This window comes from Platalea leucorodia (genome assembly GCF_965183815.1).
Source record: "Platalea leucorodia genome assembly, chromosome: 1".
In the NCBI taxonomy this organism is placed as follows: Eukaryota; Metazoa; Chordata; class Aves; order Pelecaniformes; family Threskiornithidae; genus Platalea; species Platalea leucorodia.
In genome coordinates, this window is record NC_138823.1 from 12,544,715 (window position 1) to 12,564,557 (window position 19,843).

Consider the following 19,843-nt stretch of genomic DNA (forward strand, 5'->3'; position numbering starts at 1 on the left):
CATATAACAATAACACATCAATTAGTTAATAGCTTACAATCAAAATATAAACCTACTATGTTTCACTCAAGTCTGGATATACATCATTAATCCCTAATGATGTGAGAACTATGTTATGTTTTACTAGGAAAGCTTTAAAAATCATAAATATTCCAAATAAAAGGAAAAAGTTATGATCCATCCAGTTTCTGACAAATATAAACTAGGAGGTCTGCAATTATGGTGACATCTGAATTGAAATGTATATTTAAAGACTGCACGGGGAACAGTGACTGTATTTAATGCTGTCCAACATTTGCTGATGTAGACATAGTTTTCAACTCTTTTTAAACATGTAATATTTAGTTATTTGAATGCAGATTTTTCCGTTAAGCATCTGACTGAGGATGATTTTAAAAATTTATTAAAGGAAAACCTTTCTACAAAATAAAAAACATGTAGGCATTTCTCAGAATAGAACTAGTGGAAAATGCATTACTTTGCTCTTCCGTTTTTGTTTTAAAAGTAGCAAAAAACAATAGCAAGATAATAGCAAGACAGGTTTAATTGAAAAGCTCTACTACCTTCATGCTTTGAAACACAGATTTCACATCTTGAAGGGAAATCAGGGATGTGCTTTTTGCCTTTTCTAGAGAAATCCATACAAAACTGACACCTAAAAGTCTATTTGCAGACGCTAAAATAGGTTACTTAGAAAGTTGAGTTCTCCAAGCATGACGTGGCCCAAAAATGAAGCGATCAAGTACAGACTGCTCTGAAATTGACTCTTTCAATGTCTGGATCTGCCGTGGAGCCTACGCTTTCAATACCTTGCTTGCTAATGGCCAGGCTCGATGATGAGAAAAGAGAAAAGTAAGGAGCTGTTTCAAGCGAGCGGCCAGGGACAGCCTGAGAGAACGCAGAGAAAGCAGCCGTGCACTGGAACCGGGGTAACAAGGTTACAGAGCTGACCGGATTACGCAGAGCCCAAGAGCCAGGGACAGAGAACCAAAGGGGGCTGACAGGACGCTAACGAGGAGGCAACGTGAGCTAACGGCGGAGCGGGACGGGCCGGCAGAGCGGGAGCCGCGGCGCGGCGCAGGCGGCGGGGCCCCCCCACCCCCGGCCCCGGCCCCGGCCCCGGCCCGGCCGCCGCACAGCGCGGCCCCGGGCAGCGCCACCGCGGCGCCCCCTGGCGGCCAGCGCCGCCGCGCCTGGGCCCCGCCCGGCCCCGGCCCCGGCGCCGCGCTCCGGCCCTCGGGGCGCAGCGGGGAGAGGCGAGGGATTTTGTTCGACGTCGCCTTCTGCCCGCGAAAGGCAGGGAGGGAGAAGTCCCCCGAAAGTGGTGTTCAGCTGCCTGACCCACGGCGTCCGCCGTCGAGCCCGGTTTGCTCAGGAACGGGAGCTTACGCAACCCGCGCTGGCTGCGTTTCCCCCGAACAGCCCAGCACCTGTTGGGCAACGGTGATGGTGCTCAATGCCGAGCCAGAAACCCCCGAGCGTGCTGAAATGCGACAGCTCTTGCAAAAATGAGTGGTCAGGTAGCAAACGAGACCCTGCTTAACTGAGTGAACAATTAACGAGCTCACCCTTCATTAAGCATCAGCAAATTCACGTGGCAGGAAGACACTGGAAACCAGACTTCATCCGTTCCCCGCTGCCACAACCACTTGTTTATTCCTGAAATCAGCTGCCTCATTCATTACGCAGCTTCCATCTTCTGCAATACGAGAAGCAGGTACCATCTGAGACTACGGTGTCTTAACTACACAGTCCTCAGCCATTCCCAAAGCACTATTCATCCCATAGAATCACAGAATCATAGAATTGTTAAGGTTGGAAAAGACCCTTAAGATCATCGAGTCCAACCGTTAACCTCTCACTGCCAAGTCCACCACTAAACCATGTCCCTGAGCACCACGTCTACCTGTCTTTTAAATACCTCCAGGGATGGAGACTCATATTCCAACTGGTGCAAGAGTTTGGTGGGCAGGAATTAGAAACTGTGTCGCACTGCATGCAAGCTAGGAAGAAAAACTAATAGTTGTACTGGCAACTTCAGTATTTTATACCTGTCAAAGATCTATCTTTCCAACTATGTATTGTTTTAATGTAACATTTGTATCTATTAAAAGATAATATTTAAATAAGGACATATTTTCATAACTTTGACAAAAGTGACAGTTTACCTGATTTACCGTTTCTTCAATTGCTCTCATATAATGATTAAGTTCTCTGTCCATTGCAGCATATTCTAACATGACATTTTCCATACTGTTAACATCCTCTACATCATCTGCAAAACAGAAGATTTTGTACATGGGTGATCAGTTGTCTTATTTTCAGGCAGCATTTTTTCTTTACAGATATGAAGACAAGTATTAACACTGTGAATTTCTAAAGCATCTGTAAGGCACAGCAGGTGTTTTCAGGCTCCTCAAACATTTACTTTTTTCCTATTTTGCAATTGTAAACCTTGACATTTCTTGGGTAACTTGAACAAACAGCTTACTCAGAAAGACACTTCCCTGGTTTCATGTGAACAAGAGAGAGTGTGTGTAATTTCATCTACCAACACCTAGTCATTAGGCAATCAGGATATTTTCTGCAAAAGTTATATTTCATGAGTCATCACATTGCCTCAGAAATAGTCAGAAGAAACTTAAATGCCCTCTCAGTACAGTATAGTTCAGAGCTATAATTAGACCCCTTATCCCCAATAAACATAGCTACTGCAAAATCAAAACAGAGCCAGCATTTTATAACACAGGAAATAATGGAAGATTGAATAGCATTGGTGAATCAAGCAGTAAAATTTTAATTGCCAGTGAAAATCAATGAATACAGGACGTGTGCTTAGTAATTCACATCCACTTTTTTTCTCTCCTGCATTCCTCCTAATTTCACTCCTTTCATCTCCAAGTACACCTCTGCTTTCCCATTCTAACGTTGCTGTGCATCTGCTTAGCTGGATAAGGGCTCCATAGACGCTACAGGGCTGAACAGCCACAGCTGTATCTCCTGACACAGGTGCATGTACCACACCAAACGCTGCCAGCGGCAGGAGGACAGCCAGCCACGAGCCCCTAACCCATTTAGGAAATAAAGAAATTAGGAAACCTAAATTTCCACTTCTCCTACTCCCATTTATTCCTACCTTGCAGTTTGCAGGTATAGAGAAAACAGCTGGAAGCAGCTGGAAGCTGTAAAAGAGCCCCAAAGTCTGCCGTGCAGCATTAGGGGTTGCCATTTAATGGAGTATTCTTCTTTACAAGCAGTTTAAGTAGCCAATCTGCACTGTTATTTTTAGGAAGAAAATCATGGTATAGCTTTTTAAATTACTTTATTTGTGAAGAAAGGAAAATGTCTTCTGATCTGGCAAGCTAGTGCACTTCCTAATTTGCTAACTATATTAGTACGTTAGAGCACAAAAATCTGTCTCTGCAGAAAGCTAACATAAAGCATTGTATACGGCCGTCTTAGCTTGAGAGCAAAACCTGCAACTGTTGCTGAAACACATCACTCAGGGATAGGAGCTTCGTACCATATGAAACAGTGATGGATCCAGGAGACAGAAGGAAAAGCGCTAAGATATATTTACACAAAAAAGTTACATAATAAGCCATACTATTTTGTGAACATGGCAATTACAGTCATGATGTTTCCCTTAATTATATATAAGCTTGGTATGTATCCATTTTTCATTAAGTAGATGAATGGATACTGCAGACAGAATCTTGGCATTCCTGCAACTTTCTTCTGAAGAATCAGCATTTCCCTCTCCCCTTTCCCTTCCCTCCCACCCAATTTCCATATCCGATCTGGGAACTATGATCATGCTCTTTTTCCTTCCTGCTAGGAAGCATATGAAGTGCCTCCTTCAAGGCTGACACAAATGGCACTCCATGAATCACAGGAAAGGTTTGTGTAGCAAGTAACTGTCATTCTCCTCCCATGGCCAAAATGAATCATATCCACGACATAAAGAAACTGCAGTGGCCTAAATCTTTTCTTTTTAGGGGAAGAGAAGTGCATTGTTAAACACCAAGTGAGCTGTACTAATGCCGTCTTTCCTAAAAGTTAAAAAAGCTTTAGATGAAGAATAATAGTATTGCAACTTGAGAGATGCATTAAAATAAAGCTCAAACAAAGAGGTGGAACACAGCTCAGGCAAGAGGGACATTACCTGTAACTACATCCTGCCCTGCATTCTTCGTGTACTGACCGCTCCACCCATCCACCAGCCTGTTTTAAGTCTCAGTGATGTTCACTGCTGTTTTCCTGTTGCTGTTCTTTCATGCACATGAAGTATGTCATACATACTGGCAAATCGCTGAATGCATCACTAATGCATGATCGTAGCCTGCCCTTGAAGGCATTATGGACATAAAGACAGATCTGAAGGACTGTATACAGGTCAGTTGCTGTCCATCCCCTATTTCTGCTCTTTGACGGATACTAGAGTCCATTTTCTATCTGCAGTTCGATCCATAGTCCAAGGTGCTGAGAGCTAAGAGGAAATGTCCTGTGTTGTTCCCAGCCACTCATCTCCCCGTCTCCTAAACAAGATTTAAAAGAAAACTTACACTATAGGCTATTCTATTTGCCTTTAAAAAACTCTTGTCGGCCCTCATGACACACTGCAATAACCTGCTGCGCATGGCTCCTCTGCTCGCGCCACACTCTCCCTTCCCCTGACGAGCAAAGAGCACTTCTGCCCCTCCCTGGTAAGGAGCAGATGCAGAGCAGAGCTTGGGTACACATGATGAGAAGCTGTGGGTGACTGTATGGGGATGTAAAGTTTTATAGCTCACCAAGGCAGGGATCCCAGCAGCTTCACTGTTTCCTTACAACAGACTCCACCATAGACTAATCAGAACACACCAGTTGACCTGATCTTACGAGGGAACAAGAAATTAGAAAAGACAGACTTATCTCCTCTCACCACCATCCCACAACTCACTCTCCCAAATCCCATCAACCTGATAGTTTAACTGCGCTGTAATATGAAGAAGAATCAAAATCTAATAATTATATCAGGCTTCCGAAAGATTCAAAAGGCATTGTCCATTATCCACTCTGCAAGCCCCACTGCTACTTTTATTTCAGTTGTGAGGAAGGCAGTAGAGATCCATGGTGAAGGGATTCAAGGCACTGTCTCTCTTCCAGCAGACCGTGACCACGTTATCTGCTGAACACCCTCCAGCCAGACTTCAGCTACAAAGCCAGCTAACTCTCCAAAGTACTCAAACCTTTCACTCTCCAGGCCAGCAACCTAGCTCAACACCAAAATCGAATGCTTTGCAAGTGCTGGATCAGTGCCTTTCTGTTATCTAATCAAAATTTATCCTAATCTTGTTCTAATTCATATCTAAGGAATGCATTCCAAACTCTCTGCATATGCTTCTAGCTACTGCCACAAAATACCATCGAAGTTGCATACTGTAGTTAAGTCTCCTTGTTATCTAGGCTAAATATGTTGAGTTTAGCAAGCATTTCTCCAGAAGTCCTTACCCTCACCACCCAGAGATTATACATTTTGCAATATTACATCTTTTACTCACAGAAAGCCCAGTTCAAGGCCATAATTTTCATTTTCAAAGGCCCACGTGCATCATGTTAAAATTAGCTGGCTGAATATGCACACTTTATGATTATGAATTCCAGCTCGCATGACTTTATGAACTCTTTTTATAATGGAAATAGGGATATTATTCTGAAAAGTCTCCCTAAATATTAAAGAATAAAATTACATAAAGAGATTAGCAAGAGTTCAATTTCTCACTTCTAGTAAGACACCAAACTGATCATGCTCAGGTGCCTTGCTGCTGATTCAAACTGTAATCAATCAGGGCTGGGTTACGTATTATGAACCCCACAGTGTTAAAACAGAAGTTGCAGTAACAGGATGGAGTCAAGTCAGCACTGGTCTAATACTTCCTATATTAACACTCAGCTAAAATGCCACCCATTTATCCAAAACTTGCATTTCCTTCTAACATCTGAGTTCATGCTTACTTTAGTTCCCTGTACACATCCACAAGTTAGCAACATTTCTAAAGATTTTTCACAACTACCTCTTTTTCTGTGCAAAAGTTACAACATCAGTATTTGCTTCTGTAGGTTATTACAGCTGTCCTGCAGCCAATACACAGCAACTCAAATAAGCATTCACTTCCACCACAGACTATCTGAAACACAAAATAGTCTGGAATACCATGAAATTACAGGAAGGCTCTAAACCTACAAATACAACAGTACTTAAAATGAATGCTTAAGCACGGACAACATGGATTAACATAAGTATATATATACTCTCTTATCTATAGTATTGGCTAACAAAAGTCAACTTTCAATTTAAAGAAAACAGGACATTATCAGTTCTACCTCTGGCACTACGTATTAGATTGCTTTGAATTTCAAGGCTACACACCTTTTTTTCTGTCAAGCTCTCCCAACGTTCAAGGCAGAAGAGGAACAGTATACCATTGCCCACAAATTTTGACAGTAGATTGCAGACTTTTAAAACACACGTAGCACAAACATCTGTCACTTGAGCCAATACCAACAGCAGTAGTAGGCAGTTGTCATCCCATGCACGAGCAACAGATAAAATGCACACTTTGCCAGCAGGTTTCAAGTTACGGGTGACAGCAGAGGAACACAAGCTCCCCGACTCCTTGATTTAGTTCCAGCTTCTGGAGGAGAATGCACATTCTCAGTTCAAGATACAGCTAAGCATTTTGTTGTTGGTTTTAGCAAGTACTTCATCTTCAAAACCAAAAGACACCCACCTGCGCCCCTAATTTTGGTCTACTCAAAACTGTTGCTAATTTAAGTTAGACAATACATCTTGAAAAAAAACTATCAACCAATCCACACTCTTTAAAAATAGATTCACAAAACACTTGGAGAAGACAGTAGCAAGATGTCCCTCTACTGTCTAGATGCTCAGTAGTGAGAGGAAACAGACCTATGTGGAAGACCACTGTCTTATTTCCCTCGTCTGTCTATATATACTTGAACCCTGCCATGGTCCTCCAGACTATGCAGACCAAGAGAAACTTAAACAGAAGACTGATTGCTTCTGCAGCACTGGGGGTCCACCTTCAATTTTTCTCCTGCAGATACATGGACAGCTTCTCAGAAAACTCTCACCAAAGGAGATTTCTTTCCAAATCTCATCTCCCTGACCTGTAACATGTTTTATCTATTAGGCTGCAAAAAGAGCAGAATGCTAGCACAGAAAATTCTAAACTAAAAGAAATTAGAAGCAATAAAAAGGAACAGCAAAAGACAGGAGGAAACCAGTTTGATGTCCTGAAAGCAGGTGTCCTCGCATTAAAACCAGAGAAATGGTTGAAAGTGGAATGCCCAAAAATCTCCACAGAGCCTTTTGGATAGGGAACTAACCACTGCAATTCGTAAGAGAAGAAAAATTATTGCTGATTAGAGGGCCAACAACCATACGGGGAATGGCAATTGGTGGAGTGAAGGGGAACTCAGGGCAGTAATTGCAAAATTTCCCTCCATGTAACAGTCAGAAGCTACTTACTGCTGAAGCTGGTCCTAAAGAAACCCCCAGCTTCTCAGGAAATGCCTTAACTAGGCTGTAGAATCTTTCGAGCTGGATTTCCCTCACTGTCCCCTAATGAAGCCATTCTGCCTGCACAGAAAGCTTTCATATACAGAGTTAGAGACCGAGTGTCCATGAATGATTTTACAGACCAATACCTTCACCTAGATACCAGCACTCCAGTGAAAAGCCCGTATGTCTTACAAAATGCAATTACATCAATGAGAGAAAGAGAAACCTACTGTAGGTGGCACTGCTTGGGCAGGGAGGTTGGACAAGATGACCTCCAGAGGTCCCTTCCAACCTCAACCATGCTGTGATTCTATGATATTCCTCAATATCCAACAACGTAGTCTCTAAACCATTCTTCTGGAAGATGGTTGAAAGTGAGTTCAAGTCCTCTCAAGCAAAGAAGGAAGTTGAATCTGAGTTTCCTATATTCTATCAAAGAAAAAATCTGAGTAGAAGGAATAAAAGTGAGAGGAGTGTGGGAGAGAGGACTACTAGAACTTGTAAAGGAAAGACCAAGCACAGAAAAACACCATTAGTTGACTGTGCCCACAGCTGCACCAGAACTATCGCTTGTGAATGATTTCTAAATTTTTATCTTATTTTCTTTTCAGCTTCTGTTAAGAAATTGCAAATCAAACTACAATACTTGGATTCAGGTCAAGCATTTTGCTGTACCTGAGTAAAGTCTTCTGAGGTTTTATTTTGGAAAGGAAAGGGCAGTGCTTTTCAGTCTGGATTTAAACATTTGTTTTATTCAGCAAGTAACTGAAAAAAATCTTCAATTATCCATTTCTCCCTGCTTAATTTTTCTTTTTAAAGTAAGATGAGCCAAGAGTGTCTGTTAGATTACAGGCTACTCCTGACAAAAAAAATTCATCTTGTGTTACAAGCCATTTCCCTGTAGGCTATGACAGCCTGAAATAGGAAGAGACAAGATTCAGTGACCCAGGAGGCTCCTGCCAATCCCACGGAAATGAAACCCAAGTACATTATATTGTAGAGAGAGTCAGAATTTCAACAGAAACAGACCATGCAGGGTCTGAATGCCCACTTTGAAACATCTCAATTGCTGAATGCCCAGTTTGAAACATCTCAAGGGGCCAGCATTTCCAGCGAGCGGGTGTTGCACACGTTCTGAAAACAGAGTCATCTCAGAATGGGCACAGAGAAGCTGAGGCACCCAGTATTACTAACCACTTTTGAAAATAACTTACTATATTATTCTATAATAAAGTAATCATGAAACTTTTGCTCAACATGAAACTCTCTTCAACTTCATTGCCAGCAGAACTAGGCCAACAGTCCTTATGAAAACAACTTCCTTACAGTACTTCTTTTTCTTCAAGACTACCAGGGGAAGGCTAAATAGTCATCACGATCCCAGTTTAGACTTGAGAGCAGTAACAAAGATCTATCTTAACAGATATTTCTGCCGCAGTATCCAAAGAGACTGCAAGGTAAACAAGGGCAATAGCTCTGAACACCTATTGACAGCGTGGTAATACCTAAGGAAATAAACAGGGTTCTCACAGAGAGTTTGATTTAGGAAAACACTCCAACATGTGCTGACGTGCTTTGCTCTATAAAATCCAAAGTAAAATACTATTCAACACAAATAGAGATGGTTTAATTTAGGCTACATATTTTTTGCTACTGTAACCTCTATGTTTGGTGCCACACATACAGCACCAGACATGAATCAGGTAGTGTGTACACACTTCCCCAAATAAAAATGGATGCTTGCTTGACTAAATATTGAGGCCCATACAATTCCCAGGCTACTTCCCTCCCTTCAGACAAAAGAGACCACCACCTGACCAGCAGCTCTTTTCTCCTTACTAAATTCCAAGGTCATGGTGAGGTTAATCTTTATTTTACCAATTAACACCTACTTAATTTTGCAGAAAGACCAATTTAAAGTTAACAAAGACAGTGTAACTAGTAGGCGGGAGCACTGGAAGGAGGATAAAGCATTTACAAGATGCAACAGTTCTGAGAAGCAACCCAACTCCTCTGTCATAATTCTGCATCAGTTTCCTGGAATTATGGTGATATCCATCCAGAGCTACTGTGCTCTGTTCAACAAATGAGTATATCAGCATTTCTCAACACTATCTACATCCACAGGCCCAAGAAGAACAGAAACACAAGTTACGTTGACAGACAAGCAGCAAGGAAACACCAAGGCTGAGGTTCCTGTATCTTTTCTTTGGCAACAAAGGGAGTTTCACAGGTCATTTCCCCAGGCGCTCATCCTTGCTGTTCCTCTGCGTTCCTCCTCTCCTGCCCCTCAGCTAGGGATAGTATAACTTTTCATATGCTTATACTATAAATTGGATTAATGAAACAATCCAAGCTAAAAATAGCATTCTGTCCTCCAAAACCAAACCAAACCAAAAAAACTCAAACCATGGTATTCCAGTAATTGAATCTGAAGTGCAAATACACAAACAGTGGTACCAGTACAATTGAGGGGGTGGCAAACTGTAGCAGGGTGGAGTTGGGGGGGAATAACTTCCTAAGCCAATTTACTTGCCAAGAAAAAAGTAGAGGAACCACACCTGTATTTTCTAAGCAACTACAAGGCATAAGTTATCTTCACACAGAAATCTGAGCAATCTCTCATAAAATAAATAACAAAACCCTCTCTATTTTCCTAAGTATATATAGAGAGAGATCCCTCTCTTCTCAGTGGATTTCAACATATGATGAAATTAAGGCTGAAACCAACATTCACTAATAATTTTAATGGGAAAGGATTTTCCTATGACTAACAAGCTTCTCGCCTGTGGAGGCGTGGGCATGTCTACACCACACAATAGAGCGTGGCTCAGAGCCCCAAGCTGCTGCTGACCTTGCCTTCCTCAGAATGAGTGGTGGGAGGGCTGGGAGTATTTAAAAAGAAGGGGACTACTGCTGTCCTCCTTCTACCCGCTTTCTCCTGTCAGAACTTGATATGGTAACATTAGAATTTGGGCAAAAATTTTCTTGAAATATTTTCCCTCAGAAGGAACAGTGAAATATTTGTTAAGGTGTTGTAATTGCTACTCTTTGATCCCTCAGAACACTTTCTAAAGCTGCTATTTCAAATGAAGTATATTCAATATTTCAAAACTTTTAATGAGCACTTACATTTTCCATAAAAGGTTCACAGGCTGCTTTATCTATGATTTCCACTGGAAAGGAATACTAGCAAAATAATTTTTTAATGATTTTTTTATGATTCCAACAAGTTCATTTCCAGCTCGTGAAAATTTTTTTTAAGCAGCACAATTTCTTCTGTATTACACAAGATCTCTACTTGCATGTTATAAATTCTACACAGCTAATCCACCCATTTTGTTTACAAATCAACAGTGTTAATGCTTTCTATTGTCAATAACCAATTCTTATTTTAACTTGCATTGACAGGTGGAAAATAAATATTTTAGTGTGAAGTGCAAGTCTGCCTCTAATAAAAGGCATGATTGTTATTATCCAGCAGTAAACAATACCATTAGGTTTTTCACAAAAAATCTTTGCTTGTGTTAACGAACCTGTTTTATTTCTCATCTCAGAGAAGCTCATTCAAAGTGCACCTTCATTAAACTAAATGCAGTAGTTACTTAGAATTTCCTCCATTTGGGGGAAACAGGAAATGGGTTGGAAAGATATTTCAGTAAAAAAAATCAGTGAAGATGATAGGAAAATAAACCCTTTTCACCCAAGACCTTCAAAATTCTCAGAAATGTTACTTCTCTGTCCAGAACTGGAGGCAGCCTAGCTCAGAGACTAGGCTAACAAGCCCTCATCAGAGCTTATTTAATCAGGTATAATGTTTCACTAAATGCAACTATCTATCTTGGTTCTGGGCTCAAGCTACCATAATATCCAACTCTGGTGCAGATACATAAGATTCAAAATCTAATTGCACAGACTAGACATGCTGCATGTGGCACCACAAGAAATAGGAGTCACAGGGGGCATCACCAACGGCCTGGCCAGAAAACAGGTCCATGATGCAGGACAGAAGCACGGGAGAGTCGCCTGGCAGGGACTGAGAGTGCAGTTTCAGTACAAGGGCAGTCTCGCTCTCGGTCCCTTGTTGCATAGTGCCTTCATGCTTCACAGGTGTCAGCGCTTGTGCATGAACTGCTCAACAAACTGGTCCCACTAAAACTGAGAGAGCTGTTCTTTCAAGCAAAGCCCAATTACCAGACTGCAGCGTGCATGACCTCTAGCACAAGTCAAAGCAGTAGACCACGTATCAAACAGGAAGGTAAGACCAAGACAATGCTTCACTTCAAGACAATCCAGCACCAACTTATTTCGGCTCAGTTCAGTGGTCATGGTTATATTCCCCCACAAAATGAACACAGAAGCCAAACTAAGCTTCCACAACTGACAGCAACAGCTTCATGCAGACACAAATGAACATGCTTCCAGCACTGAAATTTTAACATTATTGACCTAAAATGAAACAGCTGGGGAAGAAAAAATGCCAAAATATGTCTGGTTTTTAAATGTCAAATATTTTGATTAGATACTTCCAAACATAACTTTTTTTTTCTCTGAACCCACATAGTCTCCCATTCTAAGTTTTTATATTTCTGCTTCTACAACCCTTGGCACTACTGACTTCAGAATCTAGAGAAGTTAATCAGTAGCCCCAGACAGAGCAAGGCTGGACTTCAGCTTACTAGCCGGGGGGCTAGCCATACTGCAGCTGCAGCAGCAAGCAGCTCAGGGTGGAAAACCAATCCAGTTTTATAGTCAGTTTTTTAGACAAATCTGGCTGGCAGGCAACTCCACGTTCTGTGCCACTGTGGACAGAGCAGTGATGTGTCTTACAACAGAGCTGACACTGGTCCACGTACATAAAGGAATAAACAAAAGATAAATCAGATTCATAATACACAGCTAACAATGGAAAGTTTTGGTTTTTTAAATCAGAAACACCGATCTGTTAGATTAGCAGAAATGGGAAGGTTAGTAGAAATAGACATGAGTATCATCTCCGAAGTTAATTGTTTGTTGAAAATGTAGATACTTCTATATGCTTTGGATATTTTCCAGTTTCTGTTGAAGGCAGCTAACAGACAGAACACAACCAAGGTTAAACTAAGGGAGTCTAGAAAACCAATGTCTCTTGCAAGCAAAGGTCAAGTGATGTTCCCCACACAAAACATCCAATTCAGCATGAATCACATATTGATATGGTACTTGAAGTGCTAACCATGCAGCAACACTGAAGCTAGGACTTTCAGAGCCCATAATTCCTCAATATGACCCCAAAAGAAAACCCCAACGCAAAAAATACAACCCACAACCTAATCCTCTTACACAGACAAGGAAAAGGCAAAGGCAAAGACTGCACACAAACTGCAAGCATAATGAAAACCAGCAATTCATTCTGCCTCTAGCAGGCCGCCTTGCATAAAACCTCTTCTGTGAATTGGCAGATCTCCCCTTTTTGGCATCAATCACTGGTATGTGGCATTCATTCTGTTGCTTGCATACTGGTAAGTGACAGAGCTAAATCTTTCCATTGCTCGAATTTCATTTCTCACAAACTTCATACAAAAATTTCTCCTACTATGAGGAGCTGCTACTTTGTTATCACGTGGAAAATGCACATCTCTGTGCAAAAAAGGGCAATGCAATTCTGTATTGCCTGGGTCTCTCACATATGCACAAATATTTATGATTTTGAGAGGAAACAGGAATTTGTTTGATGGGTTACAGTACACCACAGATGATGGTCTCTCAGCATGTTTTTTAGATAACACTGTTATCTTTGTCCATAGTAGGAAAGAAGTAGCTTTGTGGGGGCCTCATGGCATTTAAAGGGGCAGTTTTGAAAAAACAGGAATATAAATTGAAACCGAGTGTGGAAATGTTCTGTAACTAGATAGGAAGAAGTAGAAGGCTCCCTCTGTTCAGTACTTAAACAGGACTGGTAAACTGTCACATAGCTATCAGACATTGTGTTATTAAAATAAATTCAGAACCATATGACTATGCTTGAGATTTGTGTAGCTGACACGTACTAGTTGAGAGAATTTTCTCCCCTTTCTACTGATATGCTTTTGAATTTTGTTCATTTTAAAATCTGGTTTTCTATAAAAGTGCCTGGGCCAAATCTGTGCACTAAAGTACATATGTTCAGTGGAGGAGAAGTCTTGATTACCTTGAGATTACCTTCAGACATCAGGACAGACTACACACCTCCAACAAAGCATGGCTAAAAGATTAATCTAAAAATACTGAAGAAATACAGAATTTGAATGAGTGATGGCATACCTAATTCACTCAAAAAACAGCTGTGAATTAGATCCACACCCACAAGTAATAAACTTTAAAAAAAAAAAGTCTTGTAAAAATGTCACATTAATCTACCCATACAGTAAAAAGTCTACTCACCCACTGCTTACTGAGATGATTAGTAAGGAAATCACAAGTTAAACTTTATTCATCTGCTTAAGAAAAATAGGAAAGAGTTTGCAAGGTTGATTTAACTCAGAAGATATTATTGTCACTTGACATTTACATGCAATGTATAATTCCATTCCCACTTACAGTCTGGGGAAAGCCTGTTAAAATACTTCCTTAATGTGTGAACACTTCTTTGAATTGTGTTCTTTTCATCTGCCACCTTCTCCTTAAGCCAGCTGGCTCCTTTTGTTAAGTCTTTTTTAATAAGAAAGTTCATTATATGCAATTTATGGAGCAGTCTGAGATTGTCACCTTCTATTGAGTGCTACAGCACATGCATATTTCAGAGCACTCTATAGAATTTGTTGATAATGTCAAAAGAGTAAGGAGGTTTGCACACATATATCCTGAACAACTCCAGTGTGAGACTAATCAGAAAGACCACATCTCTCTTCTCATTTTCAGCTACATGAATCAGTCCTCCTTCGATTTCTGTGCCAGACTACTCTTCCCATTTGCAAAAGCTACCACCTTTGTGGAAACTACAGGAGTTGCTTACATGGGAAACATCATTAGGAAGGCATTTAAATATCTTTTGTCATCTAGAGCATGATCAGTGTACTATCCTGCTTAACCCTTTTGCTGTGGCTTTCTTATATCTTACCTCTCCTTCTCCTTCATTACACATTCCTTTACCACTTGCTCCTCTCCCCTTCTCTTCCTCCTCAACCAGTTCTTCCATTCCTGCTCTTTTTTTCCCTGAGCACTTGCTAGCCTGCTTTTTGATTCTTTCTCTATTAGCAAGTGATATCTTCCTGGTGATGACAATCTTTGGGGGTTGCCTCCTGCTTTCTCCCATCCTTTTATATAATAGCAGCTCTAACAGACTCATGGCTGTTGATTTTCTTTTATTGACATAAAAGTCCACTAACACACAAAAAACCCCAAACTGAAACAACAATAACAAAAAAGACATCAGCTCACCAGTCATTAACAGTAACTGCTATGCAGTGCACAGTTTGGGAACTAACCTGGTGCAGACAATGCTTGAAAGGGTGGCGGGGGCAGCAATGCGAGGGATGGCAGGTTACCCGACTATTACTGCGTGCCCTACACAGAAGGCTGTGCTGCATGATGCTCATGATGAATGCCAGACCCTTGTTCAACATGGAAAGAGGGGTACAGGGATTGTTCTAATTTTTTTTTTTAAAAGGGGCTGATGGTATGCTGACAATTTTGCAGATGCGGCCCTATCTTTATATTGCACATAGTGTATAATTTGGGCAAAGGCTCTTTCTAGACCAACAAGCATGAGACTAAATCCTGCTAATTGCATTTTCCTTCAATAAGCTCTTTCAGTATTTCAAAGAAAGAGCAACACAAATTATGCAACACCTGGAAAGTGTGACTTACATCAAGACTAAAGCAGCTCAACTTGCGAAGTTTAGGAGATGCAAAAGGTGACTTGCTCATGATCTACTGCTACCATCCTGAAGATTTCTGAACATATTGGGCTTTTTGATTATCAGACAGAAACATAAGATCCGGTGGCTGAAAACTGAAACACAGCTAATGAAGAAAGAAAATACAAGGTTCTCTGTCAAACAGAGTTGAACTGTTTATTCAGAGATGGGATGGATTCTCTGTCACTTCAGTTGACTTTTTGCTGGACTGCAGGTTTCACTGGTAAATTTTCTTTCCATAAGCAGTTTTAGTAGCACGTTTTTTGAATCAGTGTAATATTTTCTCTCTTCACATAGTATTATTTATTGACCCACTAATAAATGTCAGACTATCCTCCTGTAGACATGGCTGAAGGATCCACTCATAAATTTCATCTAAGTGCAGATCTTCACGTAGTGCATATTTTAGTAGTTCAAACCATTTCATATCACCTATAATGGTTCTTGGAGATGTGATACTTCCTATTTGTTAATTCACAAAAGGTAAAGATCTTTGCTAGGCCATTGTTTTCTGCTGTCTTTTATTTTCCCTGCACACATATTTTTCCTGGCTACCTATCTCCTACCTTTTCCAATCACCTACCACTATTACAGACAACTCAAATTATTTCTAGACTCTTGCAACATAATTTCCGCAAGCACAGAAGACACAAGCAACAACAGAACTGAATATCTGCACAGGAGTTTAAGATATTCAGATATTCGTACATCTTCTCAAAACACTCCTAACGCCTCTTTTTATAGAAGGGAAACCAATGCCTAGTGAACTTTCATGACTTGCCCAAGGCCATACAGTGGCAATGCCAGTTTGAAAGCACAGTTGTTCCTAGCCTCAAGGCTTCAGCAAAATCAGGCTTGGAGCATCTTAGTTGTTTTCTCTCTTTCATATAATGCTATTATGAGTTCCCTGTTCTTCTTGAGAGAAAATGGGAAAGAAAATGAGAAGGGAAGAAAAAAAAAATCTATGAAAATTATAATAAAAAATATTCTAAATCTCCAGTTCGGACAACCAACCTCTGCCTGTCCTCCAAAGGTCTCAGTGTCAGCAATCATAAGGAAAACACAAGTCTTATGTGTGATTCTGACTAATAAAGCAAACATCCCCATTTAAATTCTTGGAATTTGATCAGTACATATTATAATTTTCATTCTTCACTACGGCATCAGTGTGCTATATAATATTGGTGAAAATGGAAACATGTCATAAAACCTGGATTTGAGTCAGAATGCATTTTAGAGCTTTCTGGTTTTAATTATTTTTAGCTGAAAGTATGAAAAACCTCTCATAATTAATTCTACATGCACTGACAAAAAAGTTATTTGAGTATCAAAAAAAAGAAAGGTAAAAAAACAGTCACAAGTTCTTGAATTGTTGAAGAGAAGAACAAAGAAGCGAAAGGAAAAGAAAGGAAAAAAAAAAAAAAAAGAAAAAAAAGAAAGAGATGAGTGTCCCGTGTCTGTTGGCAGGGGATCAGGATGAAGGTTTCAGAATGATCATGTCTACATAAGGGCTTCTTTCTTACATAAGGACCAAACAGTGAGAACATGTCAGCACAATGCTTACTTTTAACCCAGATAAATCTTTCCCTAATGGAAAGAATCAAGAAAAGAAATACAATTGCTTTATATTCTTAATCTTTCTGTATGCTGCCAACCCCTTATTTTTTTCTACTTTTGTGGGCTCCTCCTCCCTCCCTAGTTATTTAGGCACACAATTAGATCACTGAAAGCTAAATACTGATCTACTCAAATTGATAAAAATTAAAGCCTTCAGAGTGGGTTCTTCAAAGCCCACACTACTTTCTATATATACTGTATGCCTCTACATTTAAACAGGAGTTAGCGGTATTTTCTTATTGCCACACTTCTGTGGCAGAAATATGACGATAAGAAAATGACAGATTAATATACTACAGAGAATATTTTCATACAGTAAATTATTCAGATAAAATATTCCTCTCTGGCTTTTGTTCAAAGAGGTTGATTTATCTTCGTGCTAAAGAGCCCACACAAGACCTCTGCAGTACTTCATAGTATTTTGAAGCTGGAACAGACCATTAGGATCATCTATTCTGATCTCATGCATAGTAGAAGCCAAAGAGCCTCACCCAGCAATTTCAAGCCTATAACTTAGAGCTGTAAGCTCACTCATTCTCTCAAGGTTAACATCACTAGTGTGCAGAGGGTCTGCAAAAAGGTCTATACAGCATTTAAATCTCACTTATGATCTATTTTGAAGACTGCTGAGAATTTATGAGGTATAGGACACAGAGAAATTTATAGTGACTATGGGTACATGAGGTAACCCAGCAGGTGACTGCAAACCTCCCTAACTCATAATGACCTTTGGGGGAGAAAATCATCTGCTTCCTTAGGAAAATACAAAAGATAAAAATACACACACATATGTATGTATGTATGTATGTATGTGAAGTCAGACACTATGTGAATACCACCTACTGAAACCTGAGAAATAAAAATTGTGCAGTTTTCATCTGAGCACTCACAAGAGTTCTGACAAAAAACGAGACTGTCCAGAGTACGACCTCCTGTTCAGGTGCAAGCTGTCAGTACATTTTCATGAGAATGCACTAAAGACAGTTATTCAGCAAGCTGGCTTTAAATCAAGACTGAATTTCACTCTGAATGATACTCTCTAGTTCAACCACAACATACCAGCTTCATGCAAGAATAATTGTACGAAATGCAATGATCTGTATTATGCAGGAAGTCAAAGCAGTAGATCGTGCTGGTCCCGAACAGCTTTAAAAATCTATGATCTGATAACACGAATTTTCTTTCTCCACAATTAATCTTAATCCTCCATCTATACTTTAGTGTTACTAAATGCAAGAGTACTGTGATGTGGCCCCAACATCTCTAACTCCATTCTAGGAGTGAGTTACAGTAGTGCCACAGCAGCTGACCCCAGCAGGTGAAGGAGTAAGGGCACAAGCTGCAGGAAAGCCTTTGCTGCCACCTAACGGGTTTTTCTTTCCTTCGAGAACTGCAAAAGTTGAGGGACAAAGATACTTGGAGGCACTCAGCTTACTGAGTACCCAAAACGAAAAAGAGCCAGCAGAACAAAAGCATGCTGCTTAATATAGCTCCTTTCCCCTCGCTGCACTGTGTTCTTTTTGCATTCAAAATTCCAGCTAGGAAATAATAACAACCCCACATATTTGTTTCTTTCCACTTTGTAAGATTACAGACTATGGTCAGGGTGGTTTTTGGATAAATATAAAAGAACACAAATCTTTCATTACAAGTCATATTTTTCCAGATTTTGAAACAAGGCACATTTCCAAATTCTCATTTTTCAGACAGCTTCTTTGAAGAACAGCCTTCAGAACCAACCAGTGTATTCCAGCAATGGGCTCATCAGTGCTGGCTATAAATGTTGTAAGTAATTTTTACACTCTAATTACTGAAGCACAAAGGTAGGACAAAAAATTAATCCAACCCTCTCTTATCAAAATTTTGGTATTGACTGAAGAGCATAATGCACAAAATGTCATTTTTTTGCCTTCAGAAAAGCATTTCACAAGAACCCAACCAGCCCTTTCTGTTTCAAAAAATAAAATCACTTGAAGAAGAAATACTTAAAGTGTGACACCATTTACCTACCTACTTCAAGAAAACATAACATTTCTTCCTCATGGTTAGTTGAAAGGGTTGAAAACAACCCAGGAAGCAGAACATAATAAAGGACAAGCATAAGTTAAGATAAAAAATAACATCTTTCCTAAAAGGATGAATCTTAAGCAAGGGATTTGAAGGAAAGAAAAATTAGTATTTTGAGAAAGGGAATCTGAAACGTTTTATCTCACATACCCCAAAAATACAATTTTACTTGAAACGACAGAAAAAGAACCTTCCCAAGAAGAAAGATGTAATTTTGGTGCCTACACTAAGTTTGTGCATGCCACTGATTAGTACCACAGACATTGGTGTAGCAACAAAGCAGACCAGTTAACAAACAGCTTCTGGCAGATAAATGCCTGGGGTCAGAAAGAAACTTCCTCTGTGAACAGCTTGGTGTCATGAGGGAATTCTTGCAGCTTCACAGGAAGCATCTGGTAGCGGCTAACACAGAGGGGTAACTCAACTTAATGGATCACTGGTCTCTCTTCATTTTCTGCAGTACCTTCTCTCATAGCTAGAAAACATTTTTGTACAGCAAGCATCTGCGAAAAGCCATTTATCTCCAGGATGGACTTTGACATTCTACACTTACATTCTCCAACACGAAAAAAGAAAAAAATTATCCTGCCACCCTTACTTGGAATTTACTCTAACCTAAAGACAAAGTAAATTCTGAGAGACTGAGGCACACTCGGGGATTTGAAATTCAGGATTGTTCCCTCATGTCCATAAAGAAGTAATGGATCGCTCAATG

The 19,843-nt window shown here is 40.2% G+C and overlaps 1 protein-coding gene across 3 annotated transcripts in view; it reads right to left on the minus strand.

The window, feature by feature from the left end:
- The window catches only part of NSMCE2 (NSE2 (MMS21) homolog, SMC5-SMC6 complex SUMO ligase), a 137,184-nt gene that overhangs the window by 105,497 nt on the left and 11,844 nt on the right, over nt 1–19,843 (minus strand). For all 3 annotated transcript variants that reach the window (XM_082312196.1, XM_082312195.1, XM_082312197.1), the window contains one exon: nt 2,169–2,275. In XM_082312196.1, the coding sequence (XP_082168322.1) occupies nt 2,169–2,275 (107 nt within the window). The remainder of the gene's footprint in view (nt 1–2,168; nt 2,276–19,843) is intronic.